Source organism: Tachysurus vachellii, chromosome 1 (assembly GCF_030014155.1).
Source record: "Tachysurus vachellii isolate PV-2020 chromosome 1, HZAU_Pvac_v1, whole genome shotgun sequence".
In the NCBI taxonomy this organism is placed as follows: domain Eukaryota; kingdom Metazoa; phylum Chordata; class Actinopteri; order Siluriformes; family Bagridae; genus Tachysurus; species Tachysurus vachellii.
The window spans coordinates 27,369,198-27,390,467 of NC_083460.1; the positions used below are offsets into that span (position 1 = coordinate 27,369,198).

Sequence of the window (21,270 nt, forward strand, 5' to 3'; positions counted from 1 at the left end):
TAATCCTGTAAACAAGAGTGTCATTTTTGTTGGGTTTTAATCAATGTATTAATAAACCTATTAGAAAGCAATAAAACAAGTTATAGACACATTTATTATAAATCATTGATCTAGTAGAGACTTGCCTTAATTAAAACAGCGTTTTGTCGCCTCCTTGCGGTTAATTTTGGAAGTGTCGCACGCCCTTATCTATAAATGTGGATTTTTTGTTTTTTAACTTTTAACCTTGTTTTACTTAAATCTGTGTGGTCCCTGGTTTTAATCTGTCGGAAGAGACCTGTGCAGGCATGTAGGTGTGTAGGTGTGTAGGTGTGTAGGTGTGTGTGTGTGTGTGTGTGTGTGTGTGCGCGCGCGCGCGTGTGTGTGCGCGCGCACATCCAAGCGCCTTCATTTCACAATCCCACCAACGCAGAGAAGAAGCATTGAAGCGCATCTGAGCAACAGCGCTGCTGGGATTGTGGTTAAAAAGGGACCTGGCAGGCAACGTTTCAGCAGTAAAAACAACGTAATTCAGGTCGTTTTCACGAGCTTTTTTTCCCTCCCTAATGCCGAATGATACCTCCAGAGAAACCAGTTAGAGAAACGAGACCGAAGCCTGGAAGCCGCTGCGCTGTTAGCGGGCTTAGCTTAGCTTAGCTTAGCCTGCTCCATCCGCTACATAGCGCCGAACAAAGAAGGAGCAAAACACACAATTCACACGCTTTCAGCTCTAAAACGTCTGCGTAAAGATTCGAGAAGAAAACTGACATGATGTTTCCACAATCCAGGCACTCGGTGAGTGGTTTGTTTTCGCTTTCTGCCTGCTGTAGAAAAAAATGTCATTAGCACACGAAGCTAATCGGCTAACTAACCTGTTATCGTCCTGGTTAGCTGGTTAGCTAGCGTCCTCCTCCAGGTGAACTTTTAACGAGTCTAACAATGTTAATGTGGATAAAATACAGCTACAGTGACGTGTTTTAACTCGGTTTAGCTTTTACCTGCACAACCTACAGCACCTTAAAATAAACAAATATATATTAAAATAAATAAATACATTTATTTATAAATAAAGTATTTTAAAACAGCAGAACGTGACATGAAACAAAAAATAACAAAAGCATTTGGGCTTAAGATGAGAATCAAGTGTAACAAATGCAATAAAAACACATTTTACGAATAACCTTCAGTTTCTTGTCTAAAAACAAACAGCAATATAACAGTAACAGTAATAGCTAGAAGTCATTGTTCTGCGGATGTGTCATTTCAGTGCTCTTCTGCTCTTATCACTTTATTTCTATGTACACTATGTCTGTGAGAGTGTTTATTACACCTACATGGTAATAAACACGATACATAACACATCAATCATTTATAATGTAATAAAACATTGTCACAGTTTAAATGTTGACTAGTCAGTGATGCAGTGAGTCTGAATAATCATATGACACAGTGATGATGATGATGATGATGTGAATAAAACATCATTAACAGATTAAATCTCAGTGCACCTTTCTGACTTCAGGACTATCCATAGTCTGTTTTAATAGAATTACTCACACTGGAAGCAGATGATCAGATTGCCGCTGAGTTTTATGAATATACCGTTTAAATTGAGCACATCAATAAGACCCCTTTTGACACCTTTGGTGAAACAGTTCTATTTTTAATTGGTCGGTCTAGAGCACTCCAATTTCCAAAATACATACAGTTTCCAAAATGTCTGTCATACTGATATGTTTGTTTGTGTTTTGTGATGATGTCATGGGTACGTTTTCCTTCTGATGACTCTTCCATGCAGACTGCATTTGTGCAGAGTGGAAAACTGCACCACCGCTTCTGTATCAGCATGTTTGCTTTTCTGAGCGGTTTCTCTGTGATACACATCTTGTCTTGACTTCCATACTTCCTTATAACTACCACAGCTTAATGCCGTTTCAGACATTTGTATCTACAGCATTTGGTAGACGCCCTTATCCAGAGTGATGTACAAAAGTTCTTAAGACTTTATCATTGAATGCATGAACTCTGGTTTACTAGGCTACAGACTTAAGATTCAGTGGATTCCGAGATGGAAAGACTTTGTAGGCATCAGATTGCTTTATTTTCTTATTCATCAGCGTAGTCAGCTGCTTAGAGGAGCCAATGGTCGTTAAGTATAAGCACAAGATTTTTTTCAACACTCATCAGCTGATAGATCCTAGTGACTCCTGCACAGAGTTACGGGTCTTATAAAGCCAATCAAGTTAATTAAGTTCTGAGACTTTACAACTGTATGTGTGGCCAAACTTTTGTACATGACATCATTGATATACTTAAAGAATAAAAATATAATAATGTTTATTACTTTTCACTTTATAAAAACAGTAATGTATGTGCTTGGTCCAGGGATCCCCCAAACCTTTGCATACAACTGTAATGAAATGACATGGTCTAAAACTCAGATAGTGTACATACGATGTATATTTGTAACCCTAGGTCCTGCCATTTTGTAGAGAAAGTGGACATGTAGAGAATTTCCTAGCTTTTTGAAACATGATAAATATAGACTACTGTCCATGATTTAATGTTACATGTTCAGGGACATCGTTCATTAAAAGCTCATCTTAGTCTACCAACAACAGTAGGTTTTTCTGCTGTTAAAGAATTCGTAACAAAACCTCCTGTACTTTGTTGCTGCATACGTTTGTCTACTTGGTACCTTTCGCTAACAAGAAACGCTTGGTTACGATGCAACAGGTATTCAACTATAAGTTAATTAGACACTTCCACAATGGACTAATTGCACAGGGCAGAAGCACACTTTTGATTAATGTATACTGTAGCATCCTGCAGCTGCACTTAGGAATTGTGATCAAGAGTAAGTTTTGCGTTTTATTACATCTATGTTGCCTCTGGTTTACCAGGCTGCGTGAGCGTAACTGGATTTTTATTATAATCACAGGACATAGAATCACAATATCTGCTCTTGCCAGTACAATATATGTGCATTGGTAATTTGATGACCTATTGATAACTGGAAAGGTTGGCTGGCAACGCAGACATACTACGATTACCGAATTTGTGAAAACACAGAGTAATAAATGGATCAAGCGGCTTAGTCGTGGCTCTAAGGGCAGACAGGGATCTCATAAATCACTATCTTGAGTCTAACTTGCCTGAACCCTGGCCAGAGGAGATGATGATGAAGAGAAGGGCGTTATTTTCACGGCTCCATAGCAATGACTTTTCACCGTTCTTGACAAAGATGGTGTTTACTTAGACTGCCCTGAATGGCTCTTGGCTGTTACTGTGTGCAGAGCTGTGCTGTATCTGTCACCTTCAGCTAAAAAGGCAGTGACTTTACATTAAGCCTCTGTATGTCCTGTTGATAATTTTCTTTCCTTCAAAGCCAACTGTGATGCTGAAACTGATCCCTTGCATAGCTTTTTGCTAAAGTAACAAGTAGTGTCATATGTTTGGTCCATCGTACTGAGATTTTAAGTTTCCACGATGATCTTTTTATGAGCAACTCGTACAATATGGTCAAAAATAGCATCTCGGTCAAAAAAATTATTAACCAACAATTTGTTCTTATGTTCAAAAGTGATCCTTGTGCAGTTTCAGGGAACCAATGAATCTTTTTATGAACTCTTGAATTTCAATCAGCTTAAGAGCCAAAACACCACAGCGACAGTGTGGAAATTAAATTAGCAATGCCTGCTAAAAAAAAAGTAACAACCCACTGATGATTTTGCAGAGGTGCTATGTTTTTGGTCACCAGCCCACAGATCTAAAGTTTTATTTTAATAGTGGTCTAGGAGTCGATCGAGAACTTTCCGTTCTCTGGCACGAACACTTCTCTGTTCCTGACCAGTGTAATTTTGCAGTTAAACAAAATCTTCACAACAACAAATCCTATTTTCTTGGATAGTAAAATAAGTATAAAGCATACTTGTGAATGACTTAAACGTATACAAGTCAAGGTGTAATTTATGTGAGAGTGACTGACGGATGAACGTGCTCCAGAGAACCAGTGTGTTTAAATGTCTGTTTTTTATTACTGCTTTGTAGTTGGACTGCTGTGCTTCAGTTCTCATTCACTAAAGCACTGATATCAGAGCAGACACACCCCTGGTTCTCCACAGTTTCTGCCAAATTACTAGTCTGATTTTCAGCACTGACTCTTTGTTTGGCTGTTTTTTTTTTTTTTTTTTTTATTGTTTTCACCTTATTTGAAATCAGGCTCCCGGCTCCAATAAACAGTAGCTCATGTTGATGTCTTTTGTCTAACATTAGGCACTTTGTTGTTTTATTTATTATTTTAAAGTAAAAAAAAAAGTTAAAATAATGTTCAAATCAGTAAATCGGTCAAATTATTGTCAATAGCTGTTACAAGAATCTCTTGAATTTCTCCTATACTTGTTTACATTTTTTTTATTATTTAATTTTAAGGCAAAAATGACTAAGACCTTAAATAACTCAGAGACCTGAATAGGCAGCTAGTAGTGAGATGGGTAGATTAAAGATTTTCATTGTTGTTCCTGAAAACTGCTAATATCAATCACTACATGAATAAAACAACAAAAACAAACAAACAAAAAAAACAAGAGGCTGATGATAAAGTACATGTTTGATGGCATGGCGACTGGGGAAAATAATCATCAGGATGGTCCAGGTGCTGCAATTTTACAGTTTTAGTCACAAAGATGTGTCTCTGTAGAAGGTTGAGTAGGAAACAGTCACCAGTATCCATCTGGTTCATGTTTAACCGTGAGGTGACTGCATGTTGTGCTAGTAGGACGGTGATACGACATGTTTGCACTGCACTTTTTTCTTTGTCCTCAGTGTTTCCACAAACATACCTTTTTGAGAATCAGGAAAAGGTGTCATTCATCTGGAGAAGGTAATTAATCAGACAGTGTGTGTAGTACAGCAGGTGGTGGGATTCAGAATGGTCCAGCATCAAGGTGCATTAAGCTTGTTTTGTTTCATATATGTATGTATAAGTGCCTTGGTTTTGTGAAAGTGAAGGGGCTTTTGATATCTCAGGTTATTGAATGCAGGTGACTGCTTTCCTACTAAACTACGAATAACTAATATTCCTAAACTGTATTCCTCTTGTCCTCATCAGTCAGACTACAGATTTGTTCACCCCAGTCTCTAGTCTTTTACTGACAACATATATATATTAAACCTGAGGTGATGCTGAGGATTTGTATATAATGTGTTATAACGACACAGACAGCTGACAGTCAGTTCAGTTTGAAGAACACACAGAGTTGTTTAAGCCATGTCCGTGGCTGAGATTCAGCCGTTGTCGTGTCTTTAACCCATTTCCAGGCCTTGTTCTGGAAGTTCTAAACGATCATGCTGCCTTGTAATCCCTGTTTAGAAAAGGCAACACAAGCTTACCAGAGCACCGCCCGGAGCTCATCACCAGCCTGCTGCTGCACACAGGCAAATCCCTGAGGAGGAGGTTGCCGTGTGGGATGCTAATGCAGCGTTTAGCTATGAATATCTGTTCTTTGTTTGAGTTTATCTGCATTCTGCCTGGCAGTGGCTTTCAGAGACGTGATTGCACACGTTATTTCAGCTTCAAGCGCGGAGTCTCATTTCTGATTTATTTGTTTCATGGGCTGAGAGCAATCTCGAGGTTGTGACCTGCGGATTTCTCTTTTCTTTTTTTTTTAAAACCGTAACAGCATCAGTCACGATCAAAGGCTCTGGGTCAGTAATCTAATAAATCACACCAAGCCAGCCATCTGCACTCAGTGTCTGCCCTCTAAACCTGTGAGTTGATGACACGCAGCACATAACATATAGTCCTGCCTCGTTTCCCTTTTAAACTCCGTGAAATGTGTGCGGTGTTTTTTTTTTTTTTTGGTTTTTTTTTTGCAGTATTGTCAAAGCATGTATATCAATTATAACAGCATTAAGAAAAATATTACAAAATGTAATAACAGTTCATTCACTTTTATGTACATTTCAGTGTGTAAATAATCAGACTAATTTACACTTATTTATATGGAAGGTTTTTCACAAAGACTGGTGAACAAACTACACATTCAGTTTAAAACCTCTCCCAGTCTCCTAGTTTGGTTGCCTGGTAACTTACTAGATTAAAAAAGTGCCAGCTTACATAATACAATAGTATACAGTGAGCGAGTTTGCTGGGTAAATGCATTAATACTGACTAAGCGAAACATATACGAAATAATATACTATATTATATTTCTTCGCATATAAACGAAATAATATACTATATACTATTAGTATACTATTAGGAGACAAAGGAATGTATTCAAGTTGCACTTACTGGAACATTTAAACAGGAAATGTGAATGAATATAGACATTTTACATTTCGTTTCAGTTCTTTCGTATCCTGCAAAAGCCCCTGGGTTTACAAAAAAAAAAAACATCCGGAGACTCACTAATTCAAAACTTGATTTGTTGGCATTAAATCAGATCTTTAAAACATTTAAATATTGATTACAATATAAAATAGAAATCATTTATTTCCATTTTTAATTGATTAAAATTTTTTTTAAACTTTTACTTCAGATTCACATTAAACGTCCAACATCCAGCTAAGTTTTTGCAATCGAGCTGGTAAATTATTACACCTTTTCCCAACTCCACATAAAGCTAGTAGGTATTAGGTCATTCTCTTTCCTTACTTTTTTTGGATTGCAGGTCTGTTTGATTGATTACATTTTTAACAAAGTTTAATCAAACAGTAAGTTGTGAGATGGGAAAAAACAATATCTGAAGCCTACATATGAGCAGGTTGCATCTCAGCTGCTGTGTTCAGTTCAGATTGTGACGCTTTATGCTGGGCTACATATTACCGCAGAGGTGTGACCTCAGATACCATGATATGAAACTTGTGAGACAAAGAGATGGCTCATTTCCAATCAGAAAAACAATTTTAATAATGGTAACAGTTCCAGTGATTATTAAAAATGCATTTACTGTCAGGGACAAAAAAGAAATGTATTGATTTAATTCATTTGGGAACAATAATAAGACACAACTTTTCCCCCATTTGAAGATACTTGAACTTTGAAACATCTTGGCTGCTCCCTTTTTTTTTTTTTTTACTACTTATTCTATCTAGTCTTAATCTTCTTTATTTAAGCATTGGCAGATTTGTTAAGAATGAAACAAAATCTAGGCAAAAAAAATAATAAAACCAAGGGACTGAGGTCACATGTTAGCAACCTGTTGTGAAATATCTCAGAGAAGGAGCATGTATGATTTAGGTAGATAGGTAGATCGGCATGCATTTAAAACAACTTAAAGAAACCAGAGAGTCTCAGTATGGTAAAGTGGGGTAGTGGCATCTATTAGTGTGTGTGTGTGTGGCAGGTCCAAGGAGATAGTCATCCAACTCAAATTCATGCTTACCAGGATTAGCTTTCCATCCCTCATCTGGATTACAGAGCCATGCAACAGCTCAGGAAGGCTCCAGTCTGAGTCTATGCTTTGAGTTTATATTGAACATTTTCTATTTGTCATAGGTGTTTAGTATTTAGGAATATTTTCTAATGACCAGCACGTCTTGTCACGATTTCTGTTTCACTTGAGCCGGTATTAAAGCGCTACAAAAGACATAAGAAACGATCTACACCAACTGTCACTTTTTGTCATTTGCCAGTTCACAAGCAAGCATTTAGTGATGATAACCATTGAGGCAGGATCTTAGAGCTGGTTTTCAAAATACCTGTTCACATGTAAATACTCTCACCACAAACCTGATGAAATGTATGTATCCACTCCTGTGCTTTGTCTTCGAATAAGTCTTGATTGAGGTAGAATATGAATGGTTTCGCTAAAGAAATGCGCCCTCTGTCACCCAGAATCACTTTCTACCATCACATTAATCTCCTGAGTCTTTATTTTTGTTTTTCAGTCTGTTGTTGTGTTCAAAAGTTTAAAGGGAATTTTTTTTGGAATCGTTTATTAGGGTCTTCATTCTTTTAACCGATGAGGGTCAGGGACTGACAGTAAATTACTGGAATGATGAATCTCATTTAGCTGCTGAAGATACTCAATTTGCCCAGCAGCACATAAAACCTTTAAATGCTTTTAATTGCATCTCAGAGGAGCAGAGCAGAATAGCAAGAAGCAAGAATCAAATTAGGGAATTGTCCTATTTTTTTTTTTGAGTTGTGTTTGAAAGACAGAGAGAGAGATTAACTTTGGTAAGTTTCTTCATCTGCAGGTGAAAGACTTTTCTTTTAAAGACCTGGAATGTTGTCAGTCAGTCCACACTCCTGCCTTCTTTCATGGCCTGATTCCTGGTTTCTCTGTTACTTGCTTTCTGGCCTGTTTTCTATGTAGCACCCAGCCTTGAATTGAGCTGATCCCGAGTTTCGTTTACCAAAGCTGCCAGGCCAGAGAGCAGCTACTGAAGGCCCCTATTGTTTGGGTGGCACAACCTGCAGCTTTCCACCATTCAATACTTCACCCGAGGCTATCAACTGCTAACGTCTGAGAATTCGAGCTGGTTCCATACCCCACTGTTCTCAGGAAATTAAGTTTCCTGGGCCGCCTCGGTCATGGAGCTGTGGCTTTTCTCTGTATACTGAGCTACATGTTAAGCTATATGACCTTTGGTGTGCCTTTAGCCTCTAGATGTTATTGTTCCTCTTTCCCTAGGTTTTGGGCTGAAGAAAACATTTGTAGAAATTTGCCAACTGGCAGAAATCTTCCTACCACAGCTGGCAACTCATGAATGCCCTAAAATGTTTTTGTTTCAAAACTGCTACATGCATAACCACAGTATTTCAGAGAGTGGGTGTTCTGACATATTTACAGCTAGTTTTTACTTTGTGTTGAGTGTTAGATTAACATCATCAACCAAAGTGGCATGCCACTCTACCCACGATTACATAAGTAAGGAATAAAACACAAGATGATGTGCAGTTCTAAGAAAAGCATCAACAGCAGGGTGTTATGATATATCCTGCTGCAATGTCTTTACTGTTATATCTTCAAAGTTGATTATTTTCCTATAACAGGACATCTCAGTGTTTTGTTTCCCTTATACCACAGCAGTTTTGCCAATTAATTAAAAAGCAACACATTGCACATCTTAACCATTTATATATGTGTTTATTGTCGTCGTATTTTTAACGAAACAAGGTAGCACTTACCTTATAGCAACTTTACTCACCCGCCTAATTATTTTCTCTCATGTGAGGATGAAAAAAGGGCAGCTTGTCATCTTCCCAGGAAACCGCAAAGTGTAAAGCCCTCCATTCAGAAGACTTTACTGTGTCAGACAACAGTTTAAGTTGTAGCTCAACCTCTGACTCCTTCCAGCAGCACTACCTTATCAAAGATTAGGTTTTTTTAACCCGTTTATATGCAAGTCCACAATGTAAGTTCCTGTGAAAGTCGTTGAGTCGTTAATATTAATCCTTGATTTGCATTGCAGACAGAATAATTATCAGTGAATTAATCAACATCATCTGGCCAGTCAGAGCCAAGCTTTTAGCAGTTATAAGTGTGTCATAAACCATAAATCTCTCTTGTTCAGAATGTAGTAAAGCAGAGTGGTGGCTGTGGTACCAAATGGAGATTTCGGTGATGATATGCAATTTTCTTTTTAACGTTTGTTCTGGTTTATTGCAGTTCACATGACAATTAATTAAAAAGAAAACAAATTGTATGCCATCTTTTGTAAATCACTTCCTTTTGTAAATCTTTCCGTTTTAACACAATTTTTTGGTATGATTACCAATTTTTTGGTGATTTTTATTTTTTTTATTTTAACCCTTGGGCAGTACAATAGGTAACATGGCCCATGGGATTCTAGACTGTTAATGAGAGCAGAGGCACTTGACTTGAATTTGATTGCCTGTGTGCTTAAACTCTAGCTCATTAGCTTTTTGGTTCAGTCTGACTTGATGGTTAATTTCCCACAGTGTCAAAGCATTATATAGAAGAGGTGACTGATTTTCACAAGGTTGTCTTCCCCTGAAATCAGAGCAGTCTGTATTCATAAAAATCTGTCAAACATCCAAGGGGCCTCCAGTTTACTTTATGGGAGTGCTGCCAGTATGGCACCTGGTGTTCTTGAGCATCCATGGCAGAAGGAGCCAGATCTCTCCAGTCATAATCTGGCCCCTTTCTCCTTCTGGAATTTTTTTGCAGAGACAGGGGAAATAATATCTGCTGTAAGTGCCTCACATGTAATACAACTGGAATTTAGCGAAGATCTGTTTTGACTGACAGTTGACTGACAGGGATTTTTTCTTTTCATAATTTTCATATCTTGGAAAAGGCATTGACAGGTTTATGGTTTAGCGGAGGCAGCGGTCTACCACATGGGAATTCCTACGCGATCTAGGTTTTCGAGTGTAATATTCTTCAGAAGACTCATGAAAATTCTGGAAGTGGTGCAATTTCCTAATGATGTTTTGAATCGCGTGCCATTAACCATGCTAATGTGTGTTAGGGAACAGGGCATAGGGGGTTGTGTGTGTGTGTGTGTGTTTGTTCGTTCACACATGTACTGGAGCAGTGGGGGTGAAGGCGTCTGACTGACTGAATGTTAATACTTTGATTACAGGCTTCATCACAGCAGCTGAAGTTCACGACGTCAGACTCCTGTGACCGCATTAAAGATGAGTTCCAGTTCCTCCAAGCACAATATCACAGGTGCTTCTTACTGCTCTATCTAGCTCTAATCTTACTCTTTGTCTCATTCTCTCTCAAGGTTTCATTTTTTTATTCCCTTTTTTATTTCCAGTACAGTCCATAGATCAATGTACAATTATTTCAGAATGTTCAGGATGGACATTTGAACACAAAGAATTGGGCATACACCTGCTACAGGGTGTGTTAGTCTATGAGCTCGCTCTTGTCTTATGCTGTGACGTCTTAGAAACAAGACCTAAAACTCAGTGCAACATCATAAGCATGACCAATGATTTTCAGTGTCTCGTTTTTAAAGGTAGCTTTTACTTCCTCCTCTTTATTCCCATGACAACAAGAGCGCTGGTGTACAACCCCCTCCTTTTTACATGTGAGTGGTTTAGAAGAACAGGGCCCCACACTTCCTGTGTCTATTCAGACCTTCACTCTCCTGCCACTGACTTTAGCTGAGATGCACGGCCTCTCTCTCTCACTTATTCTCTCTCTCTCACACACACATGTGATGTGTACAGCCTTTTAAAGGAAATGTACAGCGGGCTGTCTCCAGAGCCCAGACAGGCCTTTGCTCCCCCCATGCATGTGCATAAATAGATCAGGGAATGCATTAATCAAAATAAGGATGACAGCAGAAGCGATTTGGAGGCAAAAAGAAACAGCAATAAAACTACATCAGTGTAGTGGGTTTTTTTCTGCACCCCCTACCCTCCTTTTTTTTTTTCAAACCCCCAACAGCATCCTCGAAAGCATCTAGCAACCACAGCCAATCAGGGGCTGCTATGGCCAATCACAGGTAGCCTACTGCATGGAGGATGGTCGCTATGGTAACCTCCAAAGTATGTTAGGGTGCTTTTTTTTGTTTTGGTGGCTTTTTTTTTTTGCATTTTTTTTAAGGAAATGTGTGAGGAAGGAGTTATACAGCAAAGCCACCTTAAATTTTATAGCTAGGGAAAAAAGCACCAAAATGTAAAGACTTTTCTAAGCTAAATGATATTTTTGACTGCAAACTTTGATTTCTTTGTTCAATGTATACCATAAATGGCAATTTAAATGTGAGGCCTTCAGTATAGTTTTATTTTTTGTTGACTCTCAGATGAACTGGATGTCAAGGTTATAAACATTTGTTCATGTTTATCTATTTTAGTTTTATTTATTTCATATTTTTTAAGGTTGCTTGTGTGTGATTCAGACTGGAAATGTTTCATATTCCAGCTTGAAAGAGAAAAAGATAACTCAATGTGCTATGTGCTTATTGGAAATAATCAGACTCTTGTTCTTTACAGTCTAAAGTTAGAATGTGACAAACTTGCCAGTGAGAAGTCGGAGATGCAGCGTCATTATATCATGGTAAGTGCTACTGTTGTAGAGATTGGGGTAGGGGTAAGTATGCCACGAGTTTTTCTGGTTCAGCTGTAGTGGGCGGTTCTGGTTCAGCTGTAGTGTGCGGTTCTGGGGCAGCTGTAGGGGGGTATTTTTTGGAGCTGCCGAGGGTGGTGTTTCTGGGGCAGGTATAGGGAATGAAGCTCGGGCAGGTTTTGGGAGTGGGGCATGGATTGGGATCAATTCTGTGGCAGGTTTAGGAAGAACTGCTAGGTTTTGAATACAGTGTGGATCTGTGGAACCTTTTAAAGAGTGTTTCTGGAAAGGATTAGGGAGTGGGGCAGGTATAAGGATTGGGGCAGGCATATGGATTTGCACTGGATTAGGTGTAGGAACAGAACAGACAGAATGAACTGGAGCAAAAACTAGCTGAGGATCTGAGGCAGGGGGCTTGCTTAGCTTCAGGCTGCTAGCCTTTACAGCTTTCCACCCACTGCCCTATTCCCTAGCCTCCTGCTTTCATCTTATCTATTTCTCTCTTACATTTCCTTTCTGCCTTTATCTCTTTTCTTTGCTTCTTTTGATATCTCTCTTTTGCTTGATATTTTGTATTTTCTTTCTGCAGTCTCTCCCCTTTCTTTCTGCACTCTGCCCCCTCTCTCTGTCTCTGCTCTCTAATCTCATTTTTGCTGGCCTGAGCTCCATGTTGCTCTCTGATATTGCTCTTCTAATTGAACCACCCAGCAGTTTAATCTGATCTAATCTGTGCAGTATTGCTCTCACGCCATCATCCTGTTCCCCCTCCTCCCTCTAATAGCCTATCGAGTTCCTGTGCCCTTCCCCAGTCCAAGCTATGACAGAATGGTGTGTGTATGTGTGTATGTGTGTATGTGTGTATGTGTGTATGTGTGTATGTGTGTGTGTGTGTGTGTGTGTGTGTGTGTGTGTGTGTGTGTGTGTGTGTGTATGTGCGTGCGTGTGTACACTAAATTATTGAATTATGCACTAAGGGATTGTTCATGTGAAACGTGTGAAAATGTAGTTTATATTTCTCTAATTCTGCTTATCTCTTTACAGTACTATGAGATGTCGTACGGATTGAACATTGAAATGCACAAGCAAGTAAGTGCTGTCACCTTCTATAAATGGACTTTTATGAATAATAAAATGTATAATGTGTGCAGTCTTTTGCCCCTTTATTAGGAACTCCAGTACAACTACTTAGTCATGCAGTTGTTTCAGAACCTGCTGAACCTTTTAAGATATTTATGCACAACTATATATATATATATATATATATATATAATTGAGAGAGAGATTTTACAAGAATTGTGCAAAAAAAAAACCCCAAAAACTATCCAGTGAACAGCAGTTGATGTCCACTGCTCCCAGTGCTGCTTTATCTTTGACTGTGCCCTTGTGGGACAGCGTACAGAGATTTACAATGCTTTACAGTGACAGCCTCTTCATCCTTCCTGAACATGCTGTCAGGAATCCAGTCCCACACCGTATCCGCCTCCAGCACAATTCATCAGGCTCGTTGGGGGACAGGGAAAAATATGGAGGGAAGGAATGCAGACAGCCGTGTGTGTGAGAGAGAGAGAGAGAGAGAGAGAGAGCACGGATGTGTGTATGCGTGTGTGCGCGCGTGTATGTGTGCCCACAGACTGGCTAGTAGAGAGTGAGAGAAAGGTGAAGAGAAAGGTGCAGATATGAATGCAAAGAAGAACCTGGTGTTTTGTATTCAGCCAATTCCTTTATCACCATCCTTCCCTTCTCTCTCTGTCTTTCTTTCTCTCTCTCTCTCTCTCTCTCTCTCTCTCTCTCTCTCTCTCTCTCTCTCTCTCTCTTTCCTGCTGTTCCTCTTTCATGCTGTGTAGTGTGTCAGTGTGACAGGGCATTGTGCCAGGACTATACTGAAACAGGGTTATTGGTGTTTGTTTGCTTTTTCTTTCTCCACACCCTGTCCTGTTCCCACTTCACCTAGCAGTTGTAGATTACATTCTCCTGGCATCCACAGCAGAAATGCCTCTCACCCCTTTCTCACAGGATGTCTGTATGTGCTTTGGATATACAAGAAAGTGGAGATGGCACAATACCACTTTTTCCTGTACAGATAGTAAAAACTTGAATATCTTCTAATACCTAATTGTATGTAAACTATTGTTCCAAATATGTACTGTAAGCATTCGACTAACAGCAAAACATTTACGCTAAACTGAATTGTTTTTAGTAAAATTAACCTACCCTTATTCCACATCATACTTGATTAGAATGTGTTTGTGTGTGTGTTCCCTCTGCAGGCAGAGATTGTGAAGAGATTAAATGCAATCTGTGCTCAAGTCCTGCCTTACCTGTCTCAAGAGGTACTGAATTATGGCTGCTCATCCTTAACCCATTTAACCACACATAGCATCATCTGTTTATAACTCATAATTTTGTTCTTTTGAAACTCACAGCAAGGTATGCATTGTTTTTTTTTTTTTGCCAGCCACACTAAATATTGAGTGCTGTGTTGATCTCAGTGTGGGTGAGGATGGATGGATGTAATGGGATGGATATGTGAGGAGAGAAGTATGTCTAGATGGATGGACAGATGTATAAGTGTAGAATTAATTGAAGGGTATGCATGAATAAGTTTGGTGAGATGGATGGATGTGTGTGTGTTGGAATTGATAGGTGGATGGATATGCATGCATGAATGAATGAGTGAGTGGTAGTTCAGTGGGTAAAAATGGTGGACTACTGGGATAATGGATGGTTGTTGTGGGATGGATAGAGACATGGGGAGAAATGGACAGATGGATAGGTGTTTGGTACGTGTACTGGGATGGATGGTTGTATGTGTGTGGAAGGATGGGTGGAGGTATCTAGTGGGATGGATGAATGTGTGGGGGGTGGACGGATGGATGGATAGGTGTTAGATAGATGAATGGATACATGTACTTGGATGGATGGATATATATGTAAAAAGATATATAGATAGGGATATGGATGGATAGGGATATTTGTGGTAAATTGATGGATGAATTGGTATGTGTTGATGGATGAACTGAGATGGATGGATGGATATGTGTGGAGGGATGGTTTGATAAATAGACACAGGGGATATGCAGGACATATGTATTTAGTAATATGAGTTCTGTGGTGTGTCAATGTGTTACAGCACCAGCAGCAGGTCCTGGGAGCTATAGAAAGAGCCAAGCAGGTCACACCACCAGAGATGAACTCTATTATCCGGGTAAGAAAGGAGGAGGGTGACGTGTTGGTGTCTTACTACCAGCATAAATGAAAGTTTTGTTTAAAATCGGAATATCTTGACTAGTGTGCTAGCTAATATTTTAGTATAAAATTATGCTAAAAGTATGCTTGTGTAAGATTTTTGTGCGTTTTGTTGCTGTGATAGAATACATGGCAATTTCTGTGAGCAATGAAGGCTACTTAAATCAGTTTTATTCTGATGCAGGGCAAGGCAGGAAGTCAAACAGAGTTCAGAGTTGAGTCATGTCTTTAGCGACTTTTGGGGATTCAGAGGTTTTGGAAACAGCAAGTAATGTGGGAATTTATAAATGTGTTTGAGCCCATGCTGGTTCTTGTAGAACTAATGGCTTTAATGTTGCTGATTGGTAGAAGTGTTCATCGGACAGAACATTGTCTTTCAAATCACAAAATTGTTTTGCAGTGAGATTTCAACATTATTCTGGGTACAAATTCACTCAACTGCTAAAGGTACACAAAAAAACCAACCAACCAAAAAAACTGAATTATTCAGATCAGAATGTTTTCAGAACTCTATTTGTACACACAAATCTGAGCTTCTCAAATTAGACCGGTGTTGACTTTGTGGCAAAATCAGCTCAAAAGACAGCGACAGCAGGGACACGTCCTTAGCGACTTTCTGAGTCATTTGTTTACGAGGGCATGCTGGTTCTCCTAGATGTAATGACTTTAGTTTTGTGAGCACAACTGAAAGTAAGGTACCAACACTGTAGTGTGTGAATTCCAAGGGCCCATGCATGGTGTTTTGGGTTATGTGCGTTTTTATTAAAGACTGATATATAGAGCAGAGCAAAATATGAATTTTAAAGAGAACCTTGTAATGTGAATATAGCCATTGTTTATATATAATAAGCATGAACCATGAGAAGATAGACGAGCACTTGCTGTGACCTGTTGAATGCTTGTTATCTGCAGCAGTTTATTGTGGGTGTAGAGGTGAGTGACCTGTTTTTCTTTGAAGTCAAGAGGGAAATTACATATTTCTCATAATTGTTTGCAATAATCTCTGCTTATGTGTCTTCATTTCTCCAAGCAGCAGCAGCTTCAAGCACACCAGCTCTCCCAGCTGCAGGGACTGGCCCTGCCTGTGACCCCACTCCCTCTGGGCCTTAGTCAGCCGAGTGGCCTGCCCAATGTCACCTCCAGCTCTGCCCTCTTCTCCCTCTCCAGCATTCTGGCATCACAGGCCCAGCTCGCCAAGGAGGACAAAAGTGCCAGAGACGCCTCAGACGGGCACCGTGACGAGGACGCCGACAAGTCAGACTAGACGCCACTCCTCTGCTTCTGCTTTTGGCTGTGACCTCATCCTCCAGTGCTCGCGTACATCACAAGCGCATTGTCTCTTTTTCTTTGTTCTATTTGCTGTAAATTGCTATTGTGACCTTGATCATTTGTTTTTGATCATTCCACTAGCTTTATATTCAGCAGTCCACCGGTTTTTTTTTTGTTTTTTTTTTTTGTTTTTTTTTATTTTTTTTTAAATATTTTTACTATATATTTAGTTATTTTTCTGTCCTCTCTCTCAGAGTGTATATGTATATATCTCTATGTGCTATCTATTCCATATTCTGCTTCGTCTCAGCATGGCCATCTAGCTCCACTGAGGCACCACCAGTGTTTCTTTGAGCACGGTTTTATCTCTCCCTACTTTGTTTTCTCCTGAAGAGATTCTTTTATCCTTTACCTTTTGAAGGCGCACATTTTAACGCTGACAGAATGAAGAGAAAAAGGATTGAACGTAATGAAGGTCAGCGGTAGTATGTGAACTGAACTGTAGAACGCATGCTTGATTTTCTGCAGCATTTTTTGGTATGGGTGTAGATTAACTCTATAAATAGCAGTTAAAATGGCTTGCAGTGACTTATGATGAAGTGGCTTACTGACTTTTTAAAGGAATATTTTTAACAAAACCCACTTTTACATTTATTAGAATGCTTTAGCCGATCATTTACTATTAGCCTATGATCTGATTCTTTAGTTTTGCACTGGACATTAGCTGGAACGTTAATAATGGAGACTACCTTTCCCACACTCAAACACATTTTCAAATATTCATATAATATTTGCCCCAAGCAATATTGCTAGAGTATCTGGTCCCCTTTTAATTAACATTTTTATGGAAGGAATGTCCATATTTACTACATAATTCCACATACTTCCAATTAGATATTTTGGCAAGGCTTGATTTTCCTAACAATAGTACCGGAATTAATTCAAGATATCGTTTCTGTGTCAACAACTTTAACAGGGACTTATATGATGTTGATATTTAAAAAAATAAAAATTAAAAAAGTAGAATCATTAATATGTTCTGATAATTATGAAGCTTCCAATGTACACAATTTTAACCACATTACTGAAATTTCTTCATATGGTTTTCAGGTAAATGTGTAATTATAAGGTATATTTACAATATACAGTTTGGGTAAAATAATAAAGATTTTGTGTAATTGATTTACTTTTTCCCCCTCAAAATATTCCTTTAAACTGCCAGAGGAGTTAATCAGTGGTCACTGCAGGGTCACACAGAGATTGTAGATTAGTGATATTTGCTAGACTTGAAATGACCTACAACTTTTCTGGCCCCTGTTTTTTTCCCTATATATTTACCTGTTTAATGTGTGTGGATTCTGAAAGTGTGTTTGTTTTTTCTCACTGTCGTAGACGGAGAGCATTTAGAGTTTAGCATCATTAATCAGAACAGCTAACCCTCTCACCAAGTGAAGGGGCCAACTGTTTGAAAAAATCTGATCTTTTTTTTTATGGTATTATCTATAACTGTCGATTTGGTAAAAAATTGTGTTCGATTGTGTTTTTCCTAGAGCTACATGGAAAAATAATATGGTGGAAAAATTGTATATGAGAAATGAGAAGCACTTTCTCTCTGCAGATTTCTCCTGTTAGATGCATGCAAGTTATATTTTAAAAAAAAAAAGTTAAATGAAAAAGCACACAATGTACGAGGCCCAAGGACCCTCGTATTCCAAAACTAAAAGAGAGCACATTGTGTTTTCTTTAAGAAAACCCAAGTAACATTTTTGATAATTTCTCTAGAGGTCCTGAGTAAGCCTTTAAATTTTTTGCAAATCTGATATTTACTGTCTTCTGTTGTGCCTTTTGTCCAGAATGAAATTCTTTCTTTTGACCAATAGGGGGCAGTAAGCAACCAGCATCTTCTGTGACAGCCGCAATCATGATCTCTGATTTTTATTTTTTATTTTTAAACCTTTTTAACCTTTACACAAAAATTATTTTTCTTTTATTTTGCAGAATGAGATTAGCGATGCATCTAAATGAAATGCACATTTATCCAGTCAGCTCTAAGTAAGCTGCTTATTAAACTTTTAAAAAACTATTTGTGTATTAATTCATTTTATTTGACTGAAAACCTGCAGTCAGAGGTGTTTTCTTTCTTTCTTTCTTTCTTTTTCTCTTCTTGTCGTTCAATTCCATTGCCCATGCAGCCTGAAGTCTATGTACAGGACATCACTGTGAGTTTGCTTTCTTTTCAGTGTAGCCTGTTTTCTTTCTTGATAGGAAAAATAACATACTAAACTGAATACCGAGTACTGGAACCAAATCCACATTTTATGTTCATGTACTGCTTCTATATGTTTGTTGCAGTGTAACAATGACTGTACAGGTGTATACTTTTTTCTTTTTCCTTTTTTTTTATGATGCAGGCCATTTAAGTACATCTCATGCAAGACTGCTGTGACTTTGTTTATTATTTCTCTCATTTGATATATTTGTTGTAGAGCATGTGTTTGCTTTAGAATCACTTTAACTATCTGCATAAATGGCCGTTTTAATCTGCTGCCACCAACAACACCTAGAAACAGTCCCAGTTCTCAACCTATTGAACGTCGTTTTAACGTTGGGAACACTGTCAGTTTGTATTTATATCCTCACGAGACCCCACTGTGTTGTACAAGGACATCACTTTCTGTTCTCAAATGAATGTGTTTGTACGTACATCACAAGCTAGTAAATAATAAAGAGATGTAAACACACAACACAGCTCAGGTCTCAAGAGGATATAAAGGCAGCAGGATTTACTGTGGCGACAAAATCCTGGTTTGATATGAAGAAAAAAGGGGAAGTGAAAATCTAGTTGTGCTAGTGTAAAAGTGGCAGATTGTATAACTTACCAATGTGCTTGAGGATGACTTGCTACATATGCTTACTCGCATACATTATTCCAATAGGCCCCCTCCCCTTGTTTTTTATTAAATGGCAAGCCCCTGTGTGGATATGTAGCCAGACGGATGTCGAGATTTCTTCTGATGAATTAATTGTAGGTGTTTATCTCCTAGATGCAGTGGGGGACAGTAAATGTGTTCTGTTCTACATGGATCTAGAGCGTTAAGTGTCCACTGATCCATCTCTATTACTGAGCTTGAGTGATTCTGATTTAGAAGACCTTATGACCCCCCCGGAAACTCCTCCCACTTCCCACTCTTTTTCTTCCCCAATCATTGATTGCCCTCTGCTTGATCACTTGCTTTTATTTCCATAATGCATTGTAAGCATTTTGTGCTTTGTAAAAAAAATTTACCTCTTTTTTTTCTGATTATAGTACAATCTAAAGATCAAAAATAACAGTGTTATACAAAAGCCTGAGGATGAAATAACAAACACACAAAGTAACATTTTACTTTATATAAATGGATATTTCTGCAGTAAGGAAATGCTGCTGGTGCCTTACAAATAAAATCAGATCAGTGGAGGAAACGGGAGATGCTGATGTGTCTGTTTTGTGAGTGAATTAGTTCTTATTATTATTTGTCAGAGTAGTGTTCTATTTCAACATCAAAAGCTATGCTTATTTTTTAATTATCCTGCAATCCACTTGGTCACATATACTGAGATAAAATGGAGTTTCTCAAAAATAAATAAAAAATACAGCTCAACATAGTGGATCAATACACATGCACCACTTTAGGGTGCAAAACTGCACCTGAAGAAAAACCATAGTGTATTCTGCAATATATAACACACTCAAACATCAGGATTGGTTCAAACTCACTACATTCATCAGTTATCATTAGAAACTGTCATAAGATGCATTGTAGGTAGAATATACACAATATACTGGCCAAGAAAAGATCAGAAAACAACCAGTGAATAGTGATTAAACGGAAAGTCATGCTGGTTTTTTTTTTATAGTGTTTCCATGCTATAAAATATTACCAGATACAGAAACCTCAGTTCTGATGTTCATATTGGTGTGAATTCATCCTCTTAAGCAGCAAGAGTTCTGTCTGCAAGGCAGATCACACATCACACATATTACTGCACTTGTTCTAATATGTTTAAGTCTCTAATGTTACTTTCATAACTTGCATCTGGAATTTGCATGGCAGATTAAAAGTTACCATAAACAACACAGTTATTTCATATAAAGAATAAGAAGCTTTCTGAGAGAAGGATGAACCTGTATGTTTAACAGTTAACATTTTTCTAAGGTGTCTCCAGTGTCAGTGGCTTGTAATTGCACACATTCAAGTCATTTTGAGGCAAATACATGATCAGATATTTACAATATATATTTTGGGGGGTTTCTGCATGACAAGCTGTGCATTGTTATTGGTATTATTATTATTTTTTTAATAATTTAAGAAGTCAGAAAAAAGTACAGCTGTGGTAACCTGCTCTGGGTGAAATCACATCACTAAATGTAACTATTAACGGATAAAAGGTATGAGGTGTGAAATATAATTGTTGGCAAACTGTTGTATAAGAGGAATAAAACACCTCCGAACATGCTGTAAAGGGAAAAGTATCAACTTCACTTTGCGGTGGTCTCACACCACTTTCCAGTCACACCAACCTCTGGCTGATTGTTGTCCTGTGACAGCACTCACCATTATGTTTTATTCCACAGTTCCAGTCCTTTCTACTGATTACCTACGGCATCAGTCTTTATGCTGTTTTTAATTAGAGGCCTTGTAACTCTGACCTCTAGAAAAAAACAAATAGTTAATCAAAATAGTTGCTATAAATCCATCAGCACCTAGAGATATTCACTGGTTAAATCTGTATCATT

General features: G+C 38.3%; 1 protein-coding gene across 2 annotated transcripts; it reads left to right on the forward strand.

Annotated features, from left to right (window-relative positions):
* The first annotated feature begins 376 nt into the window (after nt 1-376).
* tle5 (TLE family member 5, transcriptional modulator) lies at nt 377-19,955 on the forward strand. Of its 2 annotated transcripts, none has more exons than XM_060880776.1 (7): nt 377-774; nt 10,540-10,628; nt 11,906-11,969; nt 13,020-13,064; nt 14,246-14,308; nt 15,109-15,183; nt 16,255-19,955. In XM_060880776.1, the coding sequence occupies exons 1-7, from the start codon at nt 748-750 to the stop codon at nt 16,486-16,488; spliced, it is 597 nt and encodes a 198-aa protein (XP_060736759.1). In that variant the 5' UTR covers nt 377-747; the 3' UTR covers nt 16,489-19,955. The 2 variants fall into 2 exon arrangements, with proteins under 2 accessions (XP_060736759.1, XP_060736769.1); XM_060880786.1 differs by having other exon boundaries at nt 16,258-19,955.
* The last annotated feature ends 1,315 nt before the right edge of the window (nt 19,956-21,270 follow it).

Bases quoted from the DNA above. Each gene is read 5' to 3' on its own strand.
- tle5 (XM_060880776.1), top strand. From the start codon at position 748: ATGATGTTTCCACAATCCAGGCACTCG. The intron at 11,970-13,019 runs GTAAGTGCTACT...ATCTCTTTACAG, and splicing joins TGCAGCGTCATTATATCATG to TACTATGAGATGTCGTACGG. The intron at 15,184-16,254 runs GTAAGAAAGGAG...CATTTCTCCAAG, and splicing joins AGATGAACTCTATTATCCGG to CAGCAGCAGCTTCAAGCACA.